General features: G+C 38.2%; 1 protein-coding gene across 1 annotated transcript in view; it reads right to left on the reverse strand.

Annotated features, from left to right (window-relative positions):
• Window positions 1–3,764, reverse strand: part of LOC126187968 (uncharacterized) — a 239,048-nt gene extending 235,284 nt beyond the window's left edge. Inside the window, exon 1 of the mRNA XM_049929354.1 lies at window positions 3,658–3,764. Coding sequence (XP_049785311.1) covers window positions 3,658–3,699 — 42 coding nt within the window. The 5' untranslated portion in view covers window positions 3,700–3,764. The remainder of the gene's footprint in view (window positions 1–3,657) is intronic.
• Window positions 3,765–18,025: the final 14,261 nt, after the last annotated feature.

Below are 18,025 nucleotides of genomic sequence, written 5' to 3' on the forward strand. Positions count from 1 at the left end.
ATAATGTATTCACTATGCTGCTAATAGTAGCTTACCCATAGTCCTATTTTCTTATTCATTATTAAACCTACTCCTGCATTACCCATATTTAATCTTGCATTTGTAACCCTTAATTCATCTGACCAGAAGTTCTGTTCCTGCAGCCACCAAACTTCACTGATTCCCACTACATCTAACTTCAACATATCCAGTTTCCTTTTTAAATTTTCCTATCTATCTGTCCAATTAAGTGGTCCAAAATTTCATGCTCTAATATTTAGAATGCCAGTTTTGTTTTTCCTGATGACAACATTCTTCTGAGTAGTCCCCAACAGGATATCTGAATGAAGGCTATTTTACCTCTGGAATATTTTACCCAAGAGGACGTCATCATCATTTTACCATACAGTAAAGCTGCATGTCCTCGGGAAAAATTATGGCAGTAGTTTCCCCTTGCTTCAGCCATTCACAGTACCAGCACAGCAAGGCTGCTTTGGTTGTGTTGCAAGGCCTGGTCAGTCAATCATCTGGACTGCTGCTCCTGTCCCTCTTCTGGAACTATGCACCTACGGTACAGCTACCTGTATCATTGAGGCATGCAAGCCATCCCACCAATGACAAGGTCCATGGTTCAAGAGGCAGGGGGTTGACAATCACTGGTAACGGTAACATAATCTCTTCATATGGAACCATGTTCTTCACAGATATATTACTGATACACTGTACATGTATATCATATGGAGGTGAAATTTTCAGCAAAGAAGTAGTTGTTTATTTTGAAGCTGATATATTTCATTTTAAGGTCCCCATTCTTCACTGTTCAAAAAACATTTTACTTTTCCCGCAAAATTTATCTTAAAAATTTATTTGTATTTTAACGTTTCATGTTGTAGAAAGTTCCAATTTTAAATGATGGTTATTTCCAAACTTCAGAGTAATTCTTTTGAATCCCCGATTTTTCTCATTCTAAAAACGCCTAGTTTCATTACAAAAGCTTGTTAGTTTGTTTAGTATTCAAATTAGGATGTTTCACTTATTTGATGCTCTCTGACAGGCTTTGAGATCTCCATACACCTTAAAATTATGGTAAATTATGCAGAAATCTTAATTAATGGCTTAAACACATAGTAAGGTTTGTCAGCTTGTGTATAAAATCTAAGCCAACAAAAGTATAATGACAAAGGTTAGAAAGTAACAAGCACAGAGGCATAATCTGTATTGAACTATGTACTTGATCATAAACTTTAACGACAATTATCTTGTAAGTTAATGAGTTTCACAGAAATATAAATATGTTACTGAGAAGTTGGAATGCAAATCTTTCTGATGCATGATGTCACTATGCCCATAAACACATATTAGTTCAGAAAAAACTGCAAAGTCATACTTTACTGAAAAGTTCAGTGATTCATACGTTTTAACTGGATGCACCAATGGAACCAGAACATTGTAAATAATGATTTGAATAAAGAATCCAAGTGAGAAAAAACTTCTTTCAGGTTTTGAAATATTTGAGCACCTAACATATACATTGGCCTCAGTTGCCTGAGACTGCAGTCCTGTGTGTGCGAGTTGCATTTGCAAGTGTGTGTGTGTGTGTGTGTGTGTGTGTCTGTCATCAATTTCTGATGAAGGCCTATGAGCCTTTTTGTTGTATCTATCTGCGACTCAGCATCTCTGCTATATGGTGAGTAGCAACTTTGCTTTTCTTAATGTTGTTATATTCCATCCTGGATTTTCCATTGTTTGATTAAGATATATTATTACTTAGAAAATCAAACTAAAAAATAAGTAAAGAAAAAATTAATTATTTGATGGGGTAAAACAAGGGCAAATTGGAGATTTCAGTTTACTCTGTTTCAGGTGGTATATAATGTTACATCTTTCATGTGCATACATGTGAGCGCACGTGGGTGTGCGCTCACACTTCACACACACACACACACACACACACACACACACACACACCTTCTATACTATTTTTATAAAATCTGGCTTAAACAGTAAAATTCAGCTGCATTCATTCATTCATCATGTTTTGCAGATCTCATCAAGGAGGGGAATATTCAGCAATGTAGAATGAAAAAGTGTACATTAGCAAAAGACAAGGAAATCGTAGAAATTACATACATATATTGTATTAAGAAAAATTATCAATGCACTGCTGAATCCTATGCATATTAATGTCCTGCAAAAATAATATAACAAACTAGAACTAATGCTGCCAATTTGAAAAAGGCTGCTGTCTTCTTAGTTTACTATAGAGCTGATGTTCATCTGCTATTAGTTGCCTAATATTTACTTTGTCATATGGCATTTTTCAAACAAAATATGTACCTGGGTATGAGTCCCATTTACAGTACATTATGCAGTCCTGCAACAACAAGTGCCACCTGATGTAGCTCACAGGAACTTTCAATCCCTGAATCTAGGTAATCAGATTACTTGTAGAAATGATAGCTAATAAGATACATTTTCAGTTTTCTTTTGAACTGATAGGGGGTGCTGAATTTCTTTTACCATACTACAAAGTTATTTTCAGTTCACTTAAATATAATCGACAATACATTTTAAAGCATAGCTGCATGGTTATAGAAATCAGAATTAGATAGCACATGATGGCCATATTTTGTAGTAACTGGCTTCAAGTATCACATCTGTTCAGACTGCCAAAGTAAATATGGTTTTATTCTTTTATTTACCGCATTCATGTAAGGGAGATGCATGTCAAGGTACGTTTTATAATTAATTCATCATGATTCTCATTTACAATTTATAACTTATCAAAAAATACACCCACAACAAAATCTGATGTAATTTGACACAATTTTCCCTTTCTTTAGTTGTAAAAATGTTCTAGCTACCATAGGACATTGAGTGTAAACCAAGAAGTGTGACTGTAGTGGTGAGGGAATATAGCTGCAATGTAGAAACCACATCTGGAAGACATATGTGGCAACTACTGACAGTGAACCAAACAGCTTCAATGAAGTATGTAATGATCTTTGACTTTTAGTTTGCTTTGGAATATTTCTGTGTATAAACATGTTAGTTTGTAGGTTGTTTCGGAGACAAATAAATAATTGAGTTATGTCTACTAGTCGCATCTCTGTGTCTATCTCTGCTGAGTTCAGTAGTTGGGCCTCACACTGGTAGCCCTGAGCCTTTTTTGTTCTTCAATTATCAGTTTTGTGTGTTATTCAGTGTTCTTTAATGGACACAATGGATCATCTACCACAGGGTGCAATGGACCCTGTGTTTCCTGCATACATACTAGGCTACAACTGTGAAGCACATGTGCCATCAACAATGCAAGAGACAGTTGCAAGTGAACTTGTACATTCATATTGTACCATGCCACACACTGCCAACCTAACATTTATCAGACCATAATGGTGGGAAATGCACACGCCAGTGCTGGCACACACACCAAGGTGCATCAATCTCTGAGTTTGACAGCTGCACCATACTGTGGTTTACTCTCTCCAAAGCCATATATCACCTCGCGATATTGGACTGCCATGCCACTTGCACCTCACATTCAATAGATGACAGACTGTTATTCTCCATGTCACAGTTATGTTAGACCATCTCATTAATTTTTGTGCATCTATCACCTCACTATTTTACGATGACAGTCATTTCATCCACATCAGTTAACTTTGCACCTGCACTTACCATGTTGTGCATCACCTGTGACCACTGCTTCACTCTCACCATTGCAATGTTGGGCAATACAGCACATATGGATCTCCCACTTCATATGACATTCTCAATCCAGATCTCACTCCTGCTGTGGTGTATACATCACTGCATCCTTCTACATCACTGCATCGTTCTACATCACTGCCCGCATCTGTTGGCTCAGCCTACACCTGTGCACCATGTTCCTGTGCACAGATTCCCAAAACTACCTTAGTTACAGAAGGGCAGTCTCAAAACTTGGTTGGTGGTGTTGGACAATCTACTTGAAACACATGGCATTCTCAGTGATGACATCCAATTCATATGCCTCGTCAGCCATCTCCACAATTCTTTTGGCCTTTCTGGCCCCACCTCTTCACTAAATAGTGACCCACTCTTGCTCTACAGTGACTGCTCACCTTATGACTGCTCAAGCTTATGATCAAGCACTCCAAGATTTATGCCACTCACTTGGAATATTGAGCTGCAACTGCTGACTGATGTCATGCACTCACAACACACACTGCCACTTCACCAGCTCACTGTCAATGCATGTTACAGAGACACCCACTGGGCCAACCATTAACATGTTAATTTCCCAGTGCATCATTTGATTGTACCCCATCCCACATGACAACAGTGTATCATTTGATTGCACCCCCATTCCAGATGACAACAATTGTGTTCCTTCTTTACATATGCAAGATGTACAATTAGGCACGATACAAACATGATAACTATAACTAAAGGCTGACTACCTCTCACCAAAAAAACTATGCCATATGTACACAGCTGTTAATGATCCTTCAAATGCAGGCATCATATGCCCCTCGAACAGTCACTGGTCATCTTCCATTCATCTTGTGTCTAGTAGAGGTGGTTCATTCTGGTTGTGTGATGACTATTAGAACCTTAACTATCACACCATTATTTACAATTATCCTTACCCCATTTCCAGGGCTTCACCCAGCTGCTTAATGGGACATGAGTGTTTAGTCTTCTTGGCTGCAGATCCCTATGTCAAAGAAGTCACTGCTAAAACAGTAATCATGACTTCATTCAGACTATTCACATTCTACTTTATGCCTTTTGGCCTTAAAAATGTGGTTCACATATGGTAAAGATTCATTGACTCTATCCTGTTCAATCTCCCATATTGATATGCCTTCATTGATGATATCCTGACCTTTTCCACACCTGTCAAGGAACACGAACATCACCTGGCCCAGGTTCAGGCTGTGCTAAGTGACAATAGCATAGAAATTAACCACAACAAATCATAACTTGGCCATGTATCCATAGCCTTTCTCAGTCTCACCATCTCTGCTCATAGCATTGATGTCATCCATGACTTCCCATGAACCGTGACTTATTGCAATTTGCAACTTTTTCTTTGTATGGTGAATTTCTACTACAGACAATTGCCCCATACTGCCTCCATCCGGTCTGCACTCATAGATGCTTTGGCTGGGAAAAATAGCTCTGGTAAACAAACGATACAGTGGTCAGATGAAACGACTGAAGTGTTCAGTGCACTCAAGACCACACTTTCTAACACTGTCACACTCTTACAGCATGTCCCAGATGCATGAATTTCTGTCATAACTGAGGCAAGTGACTCATTGATTAGTGCTGTTTTTCAGTAATATATCAGCAGTACAACCAAACCAGTCCACTTCTTCCCAAGAAAACTCACAGCTTCACAATGCAAGTGGTCAGCATTTGACTGTGAGTTATTCTCCGCTTATGAAGTGGTAAGACACTTCTGTGCTGACATCAAAGGGCTTGCAATTACAATTTTTACATAAGCCACTTGCTGATACTATTCACAACCCACCACAGGACCTTACTCCAAGGAGATTCTGCCACATGGACCTGACAAGCCAATATACCACTGACTGTGGTACATCTGGGGGACAGATAACATGATTGTGGACAAGGCTAAAACCCGTTGCTCTCTCTAATTTCTTCTGAGAGAAAACAGTTTATTCACAATGACATGTCTAGTGACATATGACATCAGGTTTTAGCAACATGAGTGAGCATTCTGACACAGGGTGGACATGTACTTTTACCTTTACACTTGTGCCTGTGCACCACAGATAGAACAGCATTTGCAGAGGGCATGGATTTTGATAGAGGATGCTCCTGTGATGGCTGCCAATGTGCCATGTGTTACCGCACCAATTTTTGCTATAAAGCCAATGCCAGGAACTTGCAGTCTCCAGTGGTTTACACTCACCTGAAGATGGCTGGACGACTGTGAGCTGAAATATTGTGGCAAGAGGTCAACATGATCCGGCTGCAATCTCGAAACCTCATCAAATATTCAGTAAGCCTGGAAAACTTCAAGAATCACAATGTGATTGTGGATTACCTTTTTTGAGTGAATTCCATCAATTTTCCTTTATATTTGGGTGAGCTGGCATAGCAACAGGCAGATGACATTGAACTACAGGACCCTAACTTAGTGCTGACCATGGTGTCTCAGCACGTTCTCAGCTCTCCACTCTGTATATTATGTGATATGTCTTTGGGCAATCTCCACCCACTTGTCCTAGCCCCTCTCCAATGGACATTTTTCTGGGCACCCAGGCCTCTAGGATACAGCACACCTCATCATTGAGCAGTTTGTTTGCCTGGTGTGAAAAATTACTGTCATACATGAACGTGAACTTGCATTCTGTGTCAATGAAGGAAGGTCAGACATCACTCACAATCATCATTGGGTTAATTTGACATATGAAAGGGACAACTCAGACATGTGCATCTTGACATAGTGAGCTAACTTCTTTCACCTGTGTGGTACAGGTAAACTGTTTCAGCCACTGATCAGGTAACCAGATGGGTCTACGCGATACTTCTTTCAGACATCGCATGGATAATCTGGTCATGCAGGGTTTTGTCTTCATGCAGATTGCATGCTTAGGGTGTCTCTCATCTATTATGACTGATCAGGGATGACAGTTTGATTCCTTAACTTCTTTATATTATGTACCTTGTGTGGTGTTGACAAGTTCCATACAACTGCATATTCCACAGAGCAACAGGCTTTTAGAATTTTGTCACCACACCCTCCAAGCTGCTCTAATGTTCTATGGGAGTTTCTGGTAGGAGGGCCTTCCATGGGTCTTACTCAGCATTTGCTCTGCCCACAAAGATGACTTCTCTTACAGTAAGCCCATAGTGTTACGAGCTGAGTCCATGCAAGACTCCAACCTCCCACCCTGGGATAAGATTCCTGCCTTACTCAAGCCTGGTGGGTGTTTATACATGACAAACTAGTTCCCTGCCAATTATCCATGGTACGCAATCACACAGTTTGGGCAACACTTCAGCTGCCCAACTCAGTCTTGCATAGTATACTCGGCCACACTTGTAACACTATCAACCTCTTACTCAATGGGAAACACCAAAGTTTCCATCGACAGAGCAAAATCGCCTGACCCTGGATGATGGGCCTTCCTCAACTACCACCACTGATGTATGATGATGTGCCTGCCTCATATAGCAATGAATCCACGCTTGTGACAATCCCCCCCGCCCATCACCTCAGTAAGTGCCATGACATTGTCCCTTCACGTGACGCTTCCACTCCGGGGAAGGTGTAGTTAGGATACACAAGTATCTTTACCTTCTCCCTGCCTCTCCCCCCCTCCCCCCATGCTACCTGCTGTGCTGCTGCATTTACTGTCAGTGTCACTAACTTTCGCATCAAGGACTTCTCCATCCAACTCCACAATGGCATGATCTTCATATCTGCTGCTCCACTGACTACACATGATGACCTGTCCACCACCCACATCACTTTGCTTTGCACATTTGAGATACCAGTCAATACCAAAGAAGACAACATCATGGCCAGACATGGCACAGAAAGCCACCTCTCCATTACTGTTCCACTGTTCCCACCTTCACCAGATCTTAGGCACTCGATAGTGACACCGCTCTCCTGTGGGATCCGTGGACATGACTGTGATTTTGGTCCTGAGACTACATCATTTCAGGCATTTGCACACATCCTCAGCCTTGCCACACGGTCGTCCTGATGGCAGCCAACCACCACATCAGTCTATGTGGCTCCACACCATGGTCTTCTGTGAACCAAAGAACTTCAACAAATGAAGTGAAGATCTATACTTCAGTTTGCTTTGGATCATCGTGCATATGCTGAATTGTAGTATCTTTGAGGTGTGAATAAACAATTGAATAAAATCAAATAATGGAAAATGCAGGACGGAATATTGACAATATATAGGATAGTTTGCTACTCACCATATAGTGGAGATGTTGAGTCAAAGACAGGCACAACAAAAAAAATACTAAACATGAATATATAATTCAGTTACATCAACTTTCTGTGATGACCTCTGCCAAATTTAGTAGCTGAACCCCACACACATATAGCAATACCTTGCACACTTTGCAAGTGACTACTTGAAAACTGACTTTCAGGATTGTGTATTTATCCACCGGAGAAAGTGAAGATAAAAACAGAGTAGTGTCAGATCATGCAGAGCTATAGCAGTTATCATTTTTATGATATTACTCCTGCAAATTCAATGAGAAGGAACTTTATTGCTGACCCAGTTTTCCAGTTGGCTGAAGGGGCAGGGGGACAGAAATGTACATGGTGTACAGTAGCATGTTTATGGTCCGGGAGTCATTTTTTTCAGACAGACTGAAATTGTGAAAGGAGCAGAACTGCTTGTTTGTTGTCTTGAGCCCCCAGTGGGTGTCTGCACTGATAGCTTAGAGAGATGCATAGAACCAGTGTAAAACTGTTTTTTAATAATGTGCCTTGTGCAAATTGTGTATGAACTAAAAATACTGTATAATAGAGAACAATCAAATGAGGCGGTGCAGTTATAAAGACACCAATGTCATACTTGAGAAGGAACACAGTAAGTTGGCTGAGGCACTACTTGGCAAACTGGACTCACATTTTGGAGCATGTCTCTTCAGAGCCCCATCCAGCCATCATGATTTAGGTTGTCTGCGGTTTCCCCAAATCATGTAAGGCAAGTGTTGGGATGGTTGCTTTGAAAGGTAATGGCCAATTTCCTTTGCCACTCTTCTGTAATCCATCTCTAACGACAAATCGACAGGGTGTTGGACACTAATTTACCTTCCTTCCTTCCTTCCTTCCTTCCTTCCTTCCTTCCTTGTATTTGGGAGGATGGAGTTTGCTTTGTCCAGCCATTCTGATGTAGGTTTCCTGTGATCTTCCTAAATCATTTCAGCCAAATGCCTGGATGATTCTTTTAGAAAGGCCATCGATGACCACTTCTACATCTACATCTATACTTTACTTGTCCAACCCTCATAGAAACATCCTTATATATTCTATATGTTTATATATTTGAGCTGTTTATTTTCATTGAATTGTGATGATAAATCCTATATCGTTATCAGATTATCCATGAATAAATAAATAAATGAAATGTAGTAGAACAAAAAAGACCTTTGCCACACAATTGCTGATGATTTTCAGATAGTAAATAAATAAGATATTTATGAATAGGTAGTGCTTGTTTGTATGAGCCATGAAAATCATATTTAGGTGGAGCTATGTTTAAATTCCTATCCAGTTATCCAGTATTAGGTTTTCTGTGGTTTTTGTGTATACCAGAATTATTCTCCTGATAAGGTCATATCCTTACCCCATCTAAACATCTGTTCTGTGTGAAATGACCATTTCACTACCAGGGCATTAAACTTTCTCTCTTTCTAATATATCTTGCTTGGCCTAGATATCATGGCAGAAAATATGTCTGAAGGCCCTTGAAAGTTCTGTTAAAAATAAGCTAAGGATGTACTTTAATTATATACCAGAGATTTCTGCATTAAACAAAAATGGTAAAAAACATGGCTCTTGAAGCAAACTGATTGATGATGCATAGATGCACATCAGTTGTCAGTACAGAGACTTTATTACATTTGAAGTCAACACCCCCCCCCCCCCCCCCAACTCTCTCTTTCTCTCTCTCTCTCTCTCTCTCTCTCTCTCCCATTTTGTTATTTAAGCATGCAAACTCCCACTCACAAGAAGTTAAATACTGAAATGCTCCAATTAGTGACACATACCTTCTTTCTTGAATTTCAGCTTTCATGTTTTTACTACTAAGGCTCATCTTGACCTATGAGTTTAAAATTAAATCAATAAACTAAGTCTCATGAAAAATGCAAAAATTCACTTACTATCATTTTATCACCAATTGCAGCTAATACTGCAAACATGTTGTCATTTGCACTAATGTTCTGTACAACAAGCGTACGATTGTACTGTGTTCCATAGTATAATGGAGGAAAACACAGTAATGTACATTCTCCTGAATCACATGGATGATGAACCTTGAGATATGGTTTCATAACATGTACTTTGACATATATCAGTACTATATCTTGACTTTTTACCCTGCAACATGCATGTATTGCGAATGTAAAAAAATTAAAAGGTTCAAAATGAAGACAAACATGTGACAGAGGAGCAGTATATAATTATTAATTTATTTTACAAGCTTAGTTAAACTGCATCCATCATAGCACCAAAAAATACTATATTAACAAATCACCATAATGACATGAGCCAAAGTGCATGTAGTGCGGCATAGTGGTAAGCATAGCTAGCTGGCATGCTGCACTGTCATTTGACGGCTGCAGCTTAAGTCCCTGTTAACTGAGTCCATTCTTTCTGGTGCAGTCAGCTGGTGGCAGAGACTACTGCTGAGGATTGATACACCTCTTCCTTAACATTTTCTGTCTGCTTCTGACGTATCAGGTCAACATCCCTGGCTGCTATCTCTTGCTTACTTGGTCCAACAGTTTTGGTTCCATAAAATGCTTTCTCTCTTCTCACTACCTGGTAAATGAGAGAGGCAATGTCAAGGTGGACTTCCTGAACTGCCATAGGGACCACATTTGGGAGTCAGTTATATGTGTTTCATCTGACTATTTTCCTGTTGAATTTCCTTAATGTATTGGCACCACTTGATGAATTTCTCAGTTTTTATGACATCCATTACCAGAAGAGCTTGGTACATGCCATCTGGAACTACATTTATCAAGTGTGAGATTTTATCAGCTTCTATCATATTTGGATTCACAATGAGGCCTTGGTCAAAACATTCTGTATGTAGGACTGTGTCATTTCCCCATGATGTTGGGGTCATTCTCCAATTGTTCTTCAGCTAAGCAAACGTGATGCCGATTGTCATCAAACATGCCAAATGCACTATGTCATCCCACATGTTGTATTTGGCGACTCAGCTGAATTCTTTCAGCCATCTTATTATGTCCTGACCAGCTTCTCCAGAGAACACATGGATGACTGACATGCAGGTGTCTTACTGCTGGTTAGGAATCCTGAACATGCAGACAATGGAGACAATGTACTGCTTACATTCTTGTTCCTGTTCATGAAGGTGATGGCTTTTACATTGCCTAATTGGAGCCATAGTCATTTACATGTTTCAAACTATGTGGCATCTCCACCAAACAATGCCACACTGTAACCACACTCAAGTTCAAATTACAGCACTGAATTACAGCACTTAGTACTGAAACCACCTCTGGTACGAACATCAACATACAGCTAGATCAGAACTGAACTCCTGGAAGGAGAGTGCAACTATTTGCACAAACACCAAATATCATTGAATGCTGGTATTTACACAAACACCTGAATATTCCAGAATATACAAACATTACAAACATAAGATATTTCAAGAACCTTCCACAAACAGTATATATTAAATAACAAATAACTGATGGAAGCTGAGTTTTAACTAGTGAGACACAGCATGACAGCCAGCAACACTGATCACTACACTGCACGCACCACAGATTACCACAATAAATCTGAGGCATTGAGTCTTCTAAAGGATCATAAATGGAAATGAGAATGTTGCTAAGTTTTGAGATGAATCCTTGTTAAGAGCTATAATGGAATATAAATATCTCATCAGTCCAAAACGTTTTGGGCCTGGCTTAATAAAAAACTGAGAAAAGTCAAGAAGGTAAACTTACTGCTTCAGGTGTTCGACACAGTCCCCCTTCCATATGAGAACAATGGACAGAATGTTCATGCAGCTGTGTGGAATTGTCAGAAAAGTACTTCTGTGGGACATTGTTCAATTCACACATCACACTACCTTGAAGGTTGGTTATAATGTCAAAGCTTTGACCCTTCATGTGAATTTTCACAGTTTGTTATTTTGTGGTAGGCTTGTATAGATGCACTATGTTCCATTACAGTGGATGATTTCTTCCACAAAAGAATCGCCTATATTTTGCAATTCAATCAAGTCATGACAGACATCCATACATCATCATTTTTTTCAAGAGTCAGGGTGAGCAGGATAAACTTTGAACACATTTCTCTTCTTCAAAACACTCTGGAGAATATCTTTAACACGACTTGGAGATGTTGCTCCACTAGAATTTGTAACACCACAATGATGACATACTATCACCACAAGTCCACTGCTTAACACTGTCTGCTCACGACTGACTGGTCAAATGCACATCTGTTGTTTATAGTTGTTAGTTTATTTATTTAATAGTTTATGATGTACACCTATGGAGTAAGTCAAAGTACATATTTGCTTTGTCAGTTTTGCAGTAAAATACATTACTCTTACTGATTCTAACTATAGTTTTGCTAAGATAACTAATAAATTTTAGCCACAACATTTCTGAAAATTTTCATCATAGTTACAAAATTTTAGATATTGTAAACTTAACAGATTTTATGAGGCATACATAATCTCTGTACCTAAATTACAGAACACTTAATTGCAATAATTCTATGCTATGGGGCCATCATTTTGTACATACGGTATAATACAGTCACACAGCACATACATATTCTAGATCCCATTTTGTTTACATTTATAAAACAAAACTTAACAGCAATAATACTGTAGAAAAACAAAATCTTTAGATAAAACAATGCTGTTAAGAAGTTAACACATTTTACTTTTTCTCTATAACTGTGTATATTTTTCTTTTAGTGTACTATGCCTGTTTGCTTCAGTTATTTTCATTTGAAAGAAATTCTCTTATTGAATATAAGGGGGTTTCTAATAGCAGTTGTTTGATTGACTGTTTAAACTTATCCTTTGCTTTGGCATTAGTGATGTGGTGGTAAAGAGTTGTACAACTTTACTGCCACATAACCACTGCTTCTCTAATATTGAGTTGTGTTATGCTGTGGAATTCTTAATTTCTTACTGTTTCTGGTGTTGTGGTGGTGTACATCTTCATTTTTGTTGAATTTATCTTTATGATCCCAAGCAAGGAGCAGAATTTTATATATATACAAGCTGTCGAAGGTTAGAATCTTATATTTTTTGAAAACAGGCTTGCAATTATCTCTTGTTCTTTTGTTTCCTATTATTCTAATCTCTCTCTTTTGTAATTTGAATATTTTAATTGCCTCAGTCGAGTGACCTCAGATTTCTGTACCATAGCTCATTATAGAATTGAAGTATGAAAATTACACCATGTGCACATCATCTTCAGTTATTAGTGGCTTAATTTGTCTCAGAGCAAAAACAGAACTGCTAAGTTTATTGCTTATATTAGAAATGTCATCTTTCCATCCTAAACAACTGTCCATGGTGATCCCTAAAAATTTAGCACGTTCAACTACTCTTACATCTAGCTCTTGCAAATTTGTTAGTTCACTTGTTTTTCTTTTGTTGTTCCTAAATAGGATTGTATTAGTTTTCTCATAATTGAGAACTAACCTATTCACTTCAAGCCAGTGGGTGATCATTTCAAATGTTTGTTTACTTATGGCCTCCTGTAAGCTTGGTCTCTCAGTTATGCTTGCTGTGTCATTTGCAAAGAGTATCAAATCCCTGTCTATGTTACAAGGTAAGTCATCTACGTATATAAGGAAAAGGAGGGGGGTCCTAGAATACTACTCTGTGGCACCCCATGTTTTATGGTTCAAATGGCTGTAAGCACTATTGGACTTAGCATCTGAGGTCATCAGTTCCCTAGACTTAGAACTACTTAAACCTAACTAACCTAAGGACAGCACACACATTCATGCCCAAGGCAGAATTCAAATCTGCAACCATAGCAGCAGCGCGGTTCCGGACTGAAGCACCTAGAACTGCTCGGTCATAACAGCCGGCTCCATGTTTTATATCTTGTAGTTCTGATAGCTGTTTCCCTTGATTGTGTGACACTTCCACTGCTTGTTTTCTGTTCTGCAGAAATGACTTTATGATATCAAGAGCAGTTCCTCTAATTCCATACTGGTGTAGCTTCATTATTAATATGTGGTGATTGACAAGATCAAAAGCTTTAGATAAGTCACAAAAGACACCAACTAGGATTTGGCCTTGATCTAGGCCTGCAGAGATTATATTAATAAGTTCAAATGCAGCTGACACTGTATATTTTTCCTTCTGGAACCCAAACTGTCAACCATTTATGATAGAGTTTCTATCAAAAAATGCCATTAACTTAACAAATATTATTCTTTCTAGGATATTTGACAAAATGGGAAGGAGGTTAACTGGTCTGTAATTATCTGGGCACATGTGATCACCTTTTTTGAATAGTGATAGTACTCTGGAAATCTTCATTCTATCTTGGAAGATTCCTTTTTTGAGACATGAGTTGACTAAGTGATAGAGAGGTTGAGCAATTTCTCTAGTAGTTAGCTTCAAAATTTTATTTGACAGGCCATTAATGTCTGTGGATGCTTTATTTTTTAGTTTCTCTGTTATTTTCCTTATCTCCTGTTCAGTTGCTGGATACAGGTAACATTAGTTACTGGGTGACTTTTGTTTATTCTGGCAGAGAATCACTATTGTTATCCTGTGTAAGTTGTTGGCAGATGCTGGTAAAATATTGGTTGAAAGTGTTGCTAATGATTATTGGATCTTCTGTTACAACATTATTGATTTTTAGGCTTAAGCTTTTAGTGTTATTTCCTGATGACTTTCCTGTTTCTCTGTTTTATTATCTTTCAAGTGCTTCTGACTTTGTTGGGAGTGAGATGTTTGTATTTTCCCACCTCTGCATTGCAAATGTTTTGACTTTTGAGTGAAATGCCCAGTCGATGTGCTGTTGTTTTCACGTCAATTCTACCAACAGTGAGAGTTGTTTAGTTCTCGGGGTGTTGTAAAATTCCTGGATTCATCTCATCACTGTGCAGCCTATGAAAAGGATTGCGGAAGACTCCCAAATAAATTCCAAAATACAGTGTAATTTTAATACCAATATATTTCCAGGACTCTGGTGTCCGAGCCTGGTGAACTGTACCGGTTACATCACATGAACCCAAAGTTGACATCAAACGACACAGAGTTCACAACAATCAACAAACGAGTGAGCCTACAATACATTTGCTCGCAACCCTAGTCAAAAAACGAGTGCCCCAAGGTGCCTGCGTGACCTCTATTTATACTTTTGTTAACAATGACCTACAATGAAAATTACAATTTTATGTAAAATCACAATTAAAAGTTAAACCGAATATGAGATACACATTGCTAAAAATTTACAATCTCAGTGCTGAACAAGGTTAACTATTTTCAACTTAGTTACGAGTTAATATAACATTTTCTGACTAATTATGTTACAGGTAACAATTACATTTCTAAATTTGTTTATAACAAATCAACTAGTGCCTGAATTTTGGTGCTAACATATATCGCAGATTCAATTAACATGCTTTACTTATATGTTCTATTAAATTTGCTGTAGTAATTTTATAATGATAGGTTTACTGGTACATCCTGACCATGTGCTACATTTCTTTCGATTAGTTACAGTATTAATTTCACATTTATATTGTGTTTTTCACATAAGAACAATGTTAATCAGCAAAGCATCATTTTCGAATTATATGTATACTGAAATAATGGTTATTTTTGTATGTAATTTGGAAACAGGTCACTTTACAATTGGGCAATTAGGACTGGTGTTTATCTTTAATACTCTCCGAGGGGTTCTGATCGGTAGCAATGAGATACAGACATTTGTCTGCTTGTGTCTGTGTATATACGGATGGATATGTGTCTGTGTGTGAGTGTATACCTGTCCTCCTTTCCCCCTAAGGTAAGTCTTTCCACTCCCGGGATTGGAATGACTCCTTACCCTCTCCCTTAAAACCCAAATCCTTTCGTCTTTCCCTCTCCTTCCCTCTTTCCTGATGAGGCAACCGTTGGTTGTGAAAGCTTGAATTTTGTGTGTATGCTTGTGTTTGTTTGTGTGTCTATCGACCTGCCAGCGCATTTGTTTGGTACGTCTCATCATCTTTCTTTTTAGATATATTTTTCCCACGTGGAATGTTTCCCTCTATTATATTCATATCATTAATTTTATTGTAAATCTTTTTATAGGCTCTATAATATTCAACAAAATGAATAGGCCTATCTGGAATTTTCCAAATTGCATGAAGAAGTTTCAACTTTTTACAGGATACTAATAGACCTTTTGTTACTCATGGCAGATTTCCTCACTTTTTTTTACTGGTTTAGTTTTGGTTGGCAAACACACTTCAATGATTTTTAAATAGATATCTAGGAAACTGCTATATTTATCATTAACACTATTAGATAAGTACATTTCTGGCTGCTTTCATTTTGTAGTTTTATCTTTAGGTCTGTTATGTTAGTACTTCTCATATCTATGTAAGGGATAAAGCTGAGTGAGTCTAATTTCCCTACTTATTTTATTATTACTGTTTGTGAGTTGTGATCTGGTAAATTCATGTCTTCTATAAGGCAATTATATCTGCCAGACTGTACATTTGTAATTATGTAATCAATGGCAGTTTGAGTGTTCATACCTATTTTCGTATAGTTTTGAATTGTATTACGTAAACCATACATTATAAGTAATCTCTCTAGTTCCGTTTTATATTTTGATTCAGATAGGGAGTCAATAATCAAGTCTCCACATATAATTAACTTATTCTTCCAACATTGTGATAGCAGCCTATCAAGGTTTTTTATGAACACACTGAAATCGCTACTGGGAGCTCTGTATAAAGGCATTATTACATAGGTTACATTTTGCAGTTCAATTCTTACACCACTACACTCAAAATGATTTTTCAGTTGCATACCTTTCCAATGGAATTGCAATTACAGGGCAGGAGATGCAATCTCTAACAAATATGCAGTTACCAGCATTTTTTAAATTCTTTCTGAAAAAGTATGATACTAACTAATAATTGTCTAAGTATATACAAGTTATATCATTGTTTATTAGCCAATGTTCAGTTACACAGAGAACAGTAGGATTTATACCACTGCTTTCTATAGCTACTTGTAAGTTTAAGAGTTTGTCTTTGATAGACTGAATGTTTTGATGTATAATTATTAATGTATTGACTGAGGTATTTACTCCTCCCGTATTTAACTTTTTGTCCTTTTTATGGCACCCATCAGAAAAAAATCACTTAAGTGACCTGGAGTTACTGGATTCCTCTTCTGTAGCTGAACGATTGTTGTCTCTTTTTATGCTGAGCACTTCACTTCTGGTGAGGCTGTAATCTTCCCTCTCGGCACTGGAATTGCTGTCTTATTCCTCTTCTGTTGCTCATCATTAGATGGTGATTTTGCTGTCTTCTTTTTCTTCTACAGAGGATTATTTGATGTTTTTGATGTCAGATTCACTTCTTCAGTGGCAGCCATAGATACAGGTTCACAGGTAGATGCCGTGTTTCTTGACTTCCACAAGGCATTCGATACAGTTCCCCACAGTCGTTTAATGAACAAAGGAAGAGCATATGGACTATCAGACCAATTGTGTGATTGGATTGAGGAGTTCCTAGATAACAGGACGCAGCATGTCATTCTCAATGGAGAGAAGTCTTCCGAAGTAAGAGTGATTTCAGGTGTGCCGCAGGGGAGTGTCATAGGACCGTTGCTGTTCACAATATACATAAATGACCTTATGGATGACATCAGAAGTTCACTGAGGCTTTCTGCAGATGATGCTGTGGTGTATCAAGAGGTTGTAACAATGGAAAATTGTACTGAAATGCAGGAGGATCTGCAGCGAATTGACGCATGGTGCAGGGAATGGCAATTGAATCTCAATGTAGACAAGTGTAATGTGCTGCAAATACATAGAAAGATAGTTCCCTTATCATTTTACTACAAAATAGCAGGTCAGCAAATGGAAGCAGTTAATTCCATAAATTATCTGGAAGTACGCATTATGAGTGATTTAAAATGGAATGATCATATGAAGTTGGTCGTTGGTAAAGCAGATGCCAGACTGAGATTCATTGGAAGAATCCTAAGGAAATGCAACCCGAAAACAAAGGAAGTAGGTTACAGTACACTTGTTCGCCCACTGCTTGAATACTGCTCAACAGTGTGGG

This window comes from Schistocerca cancellata, chromosome 5, assembly GCF_023864275.1.
Source record: "Schistocerca cancellata isolate TAMUIC-IGC-003103 chromosome 5, iqSchCanc2.1, whole genome shotgun sequence".
In the NCBI taxonomy this organism is placed as follows: domain Eukaryota; kingdom Metazoa; phylum Arthropoda; class Insecta; order Orthoptera; family Acrididae; genus Schistocerca; species Schistocerca cancellata.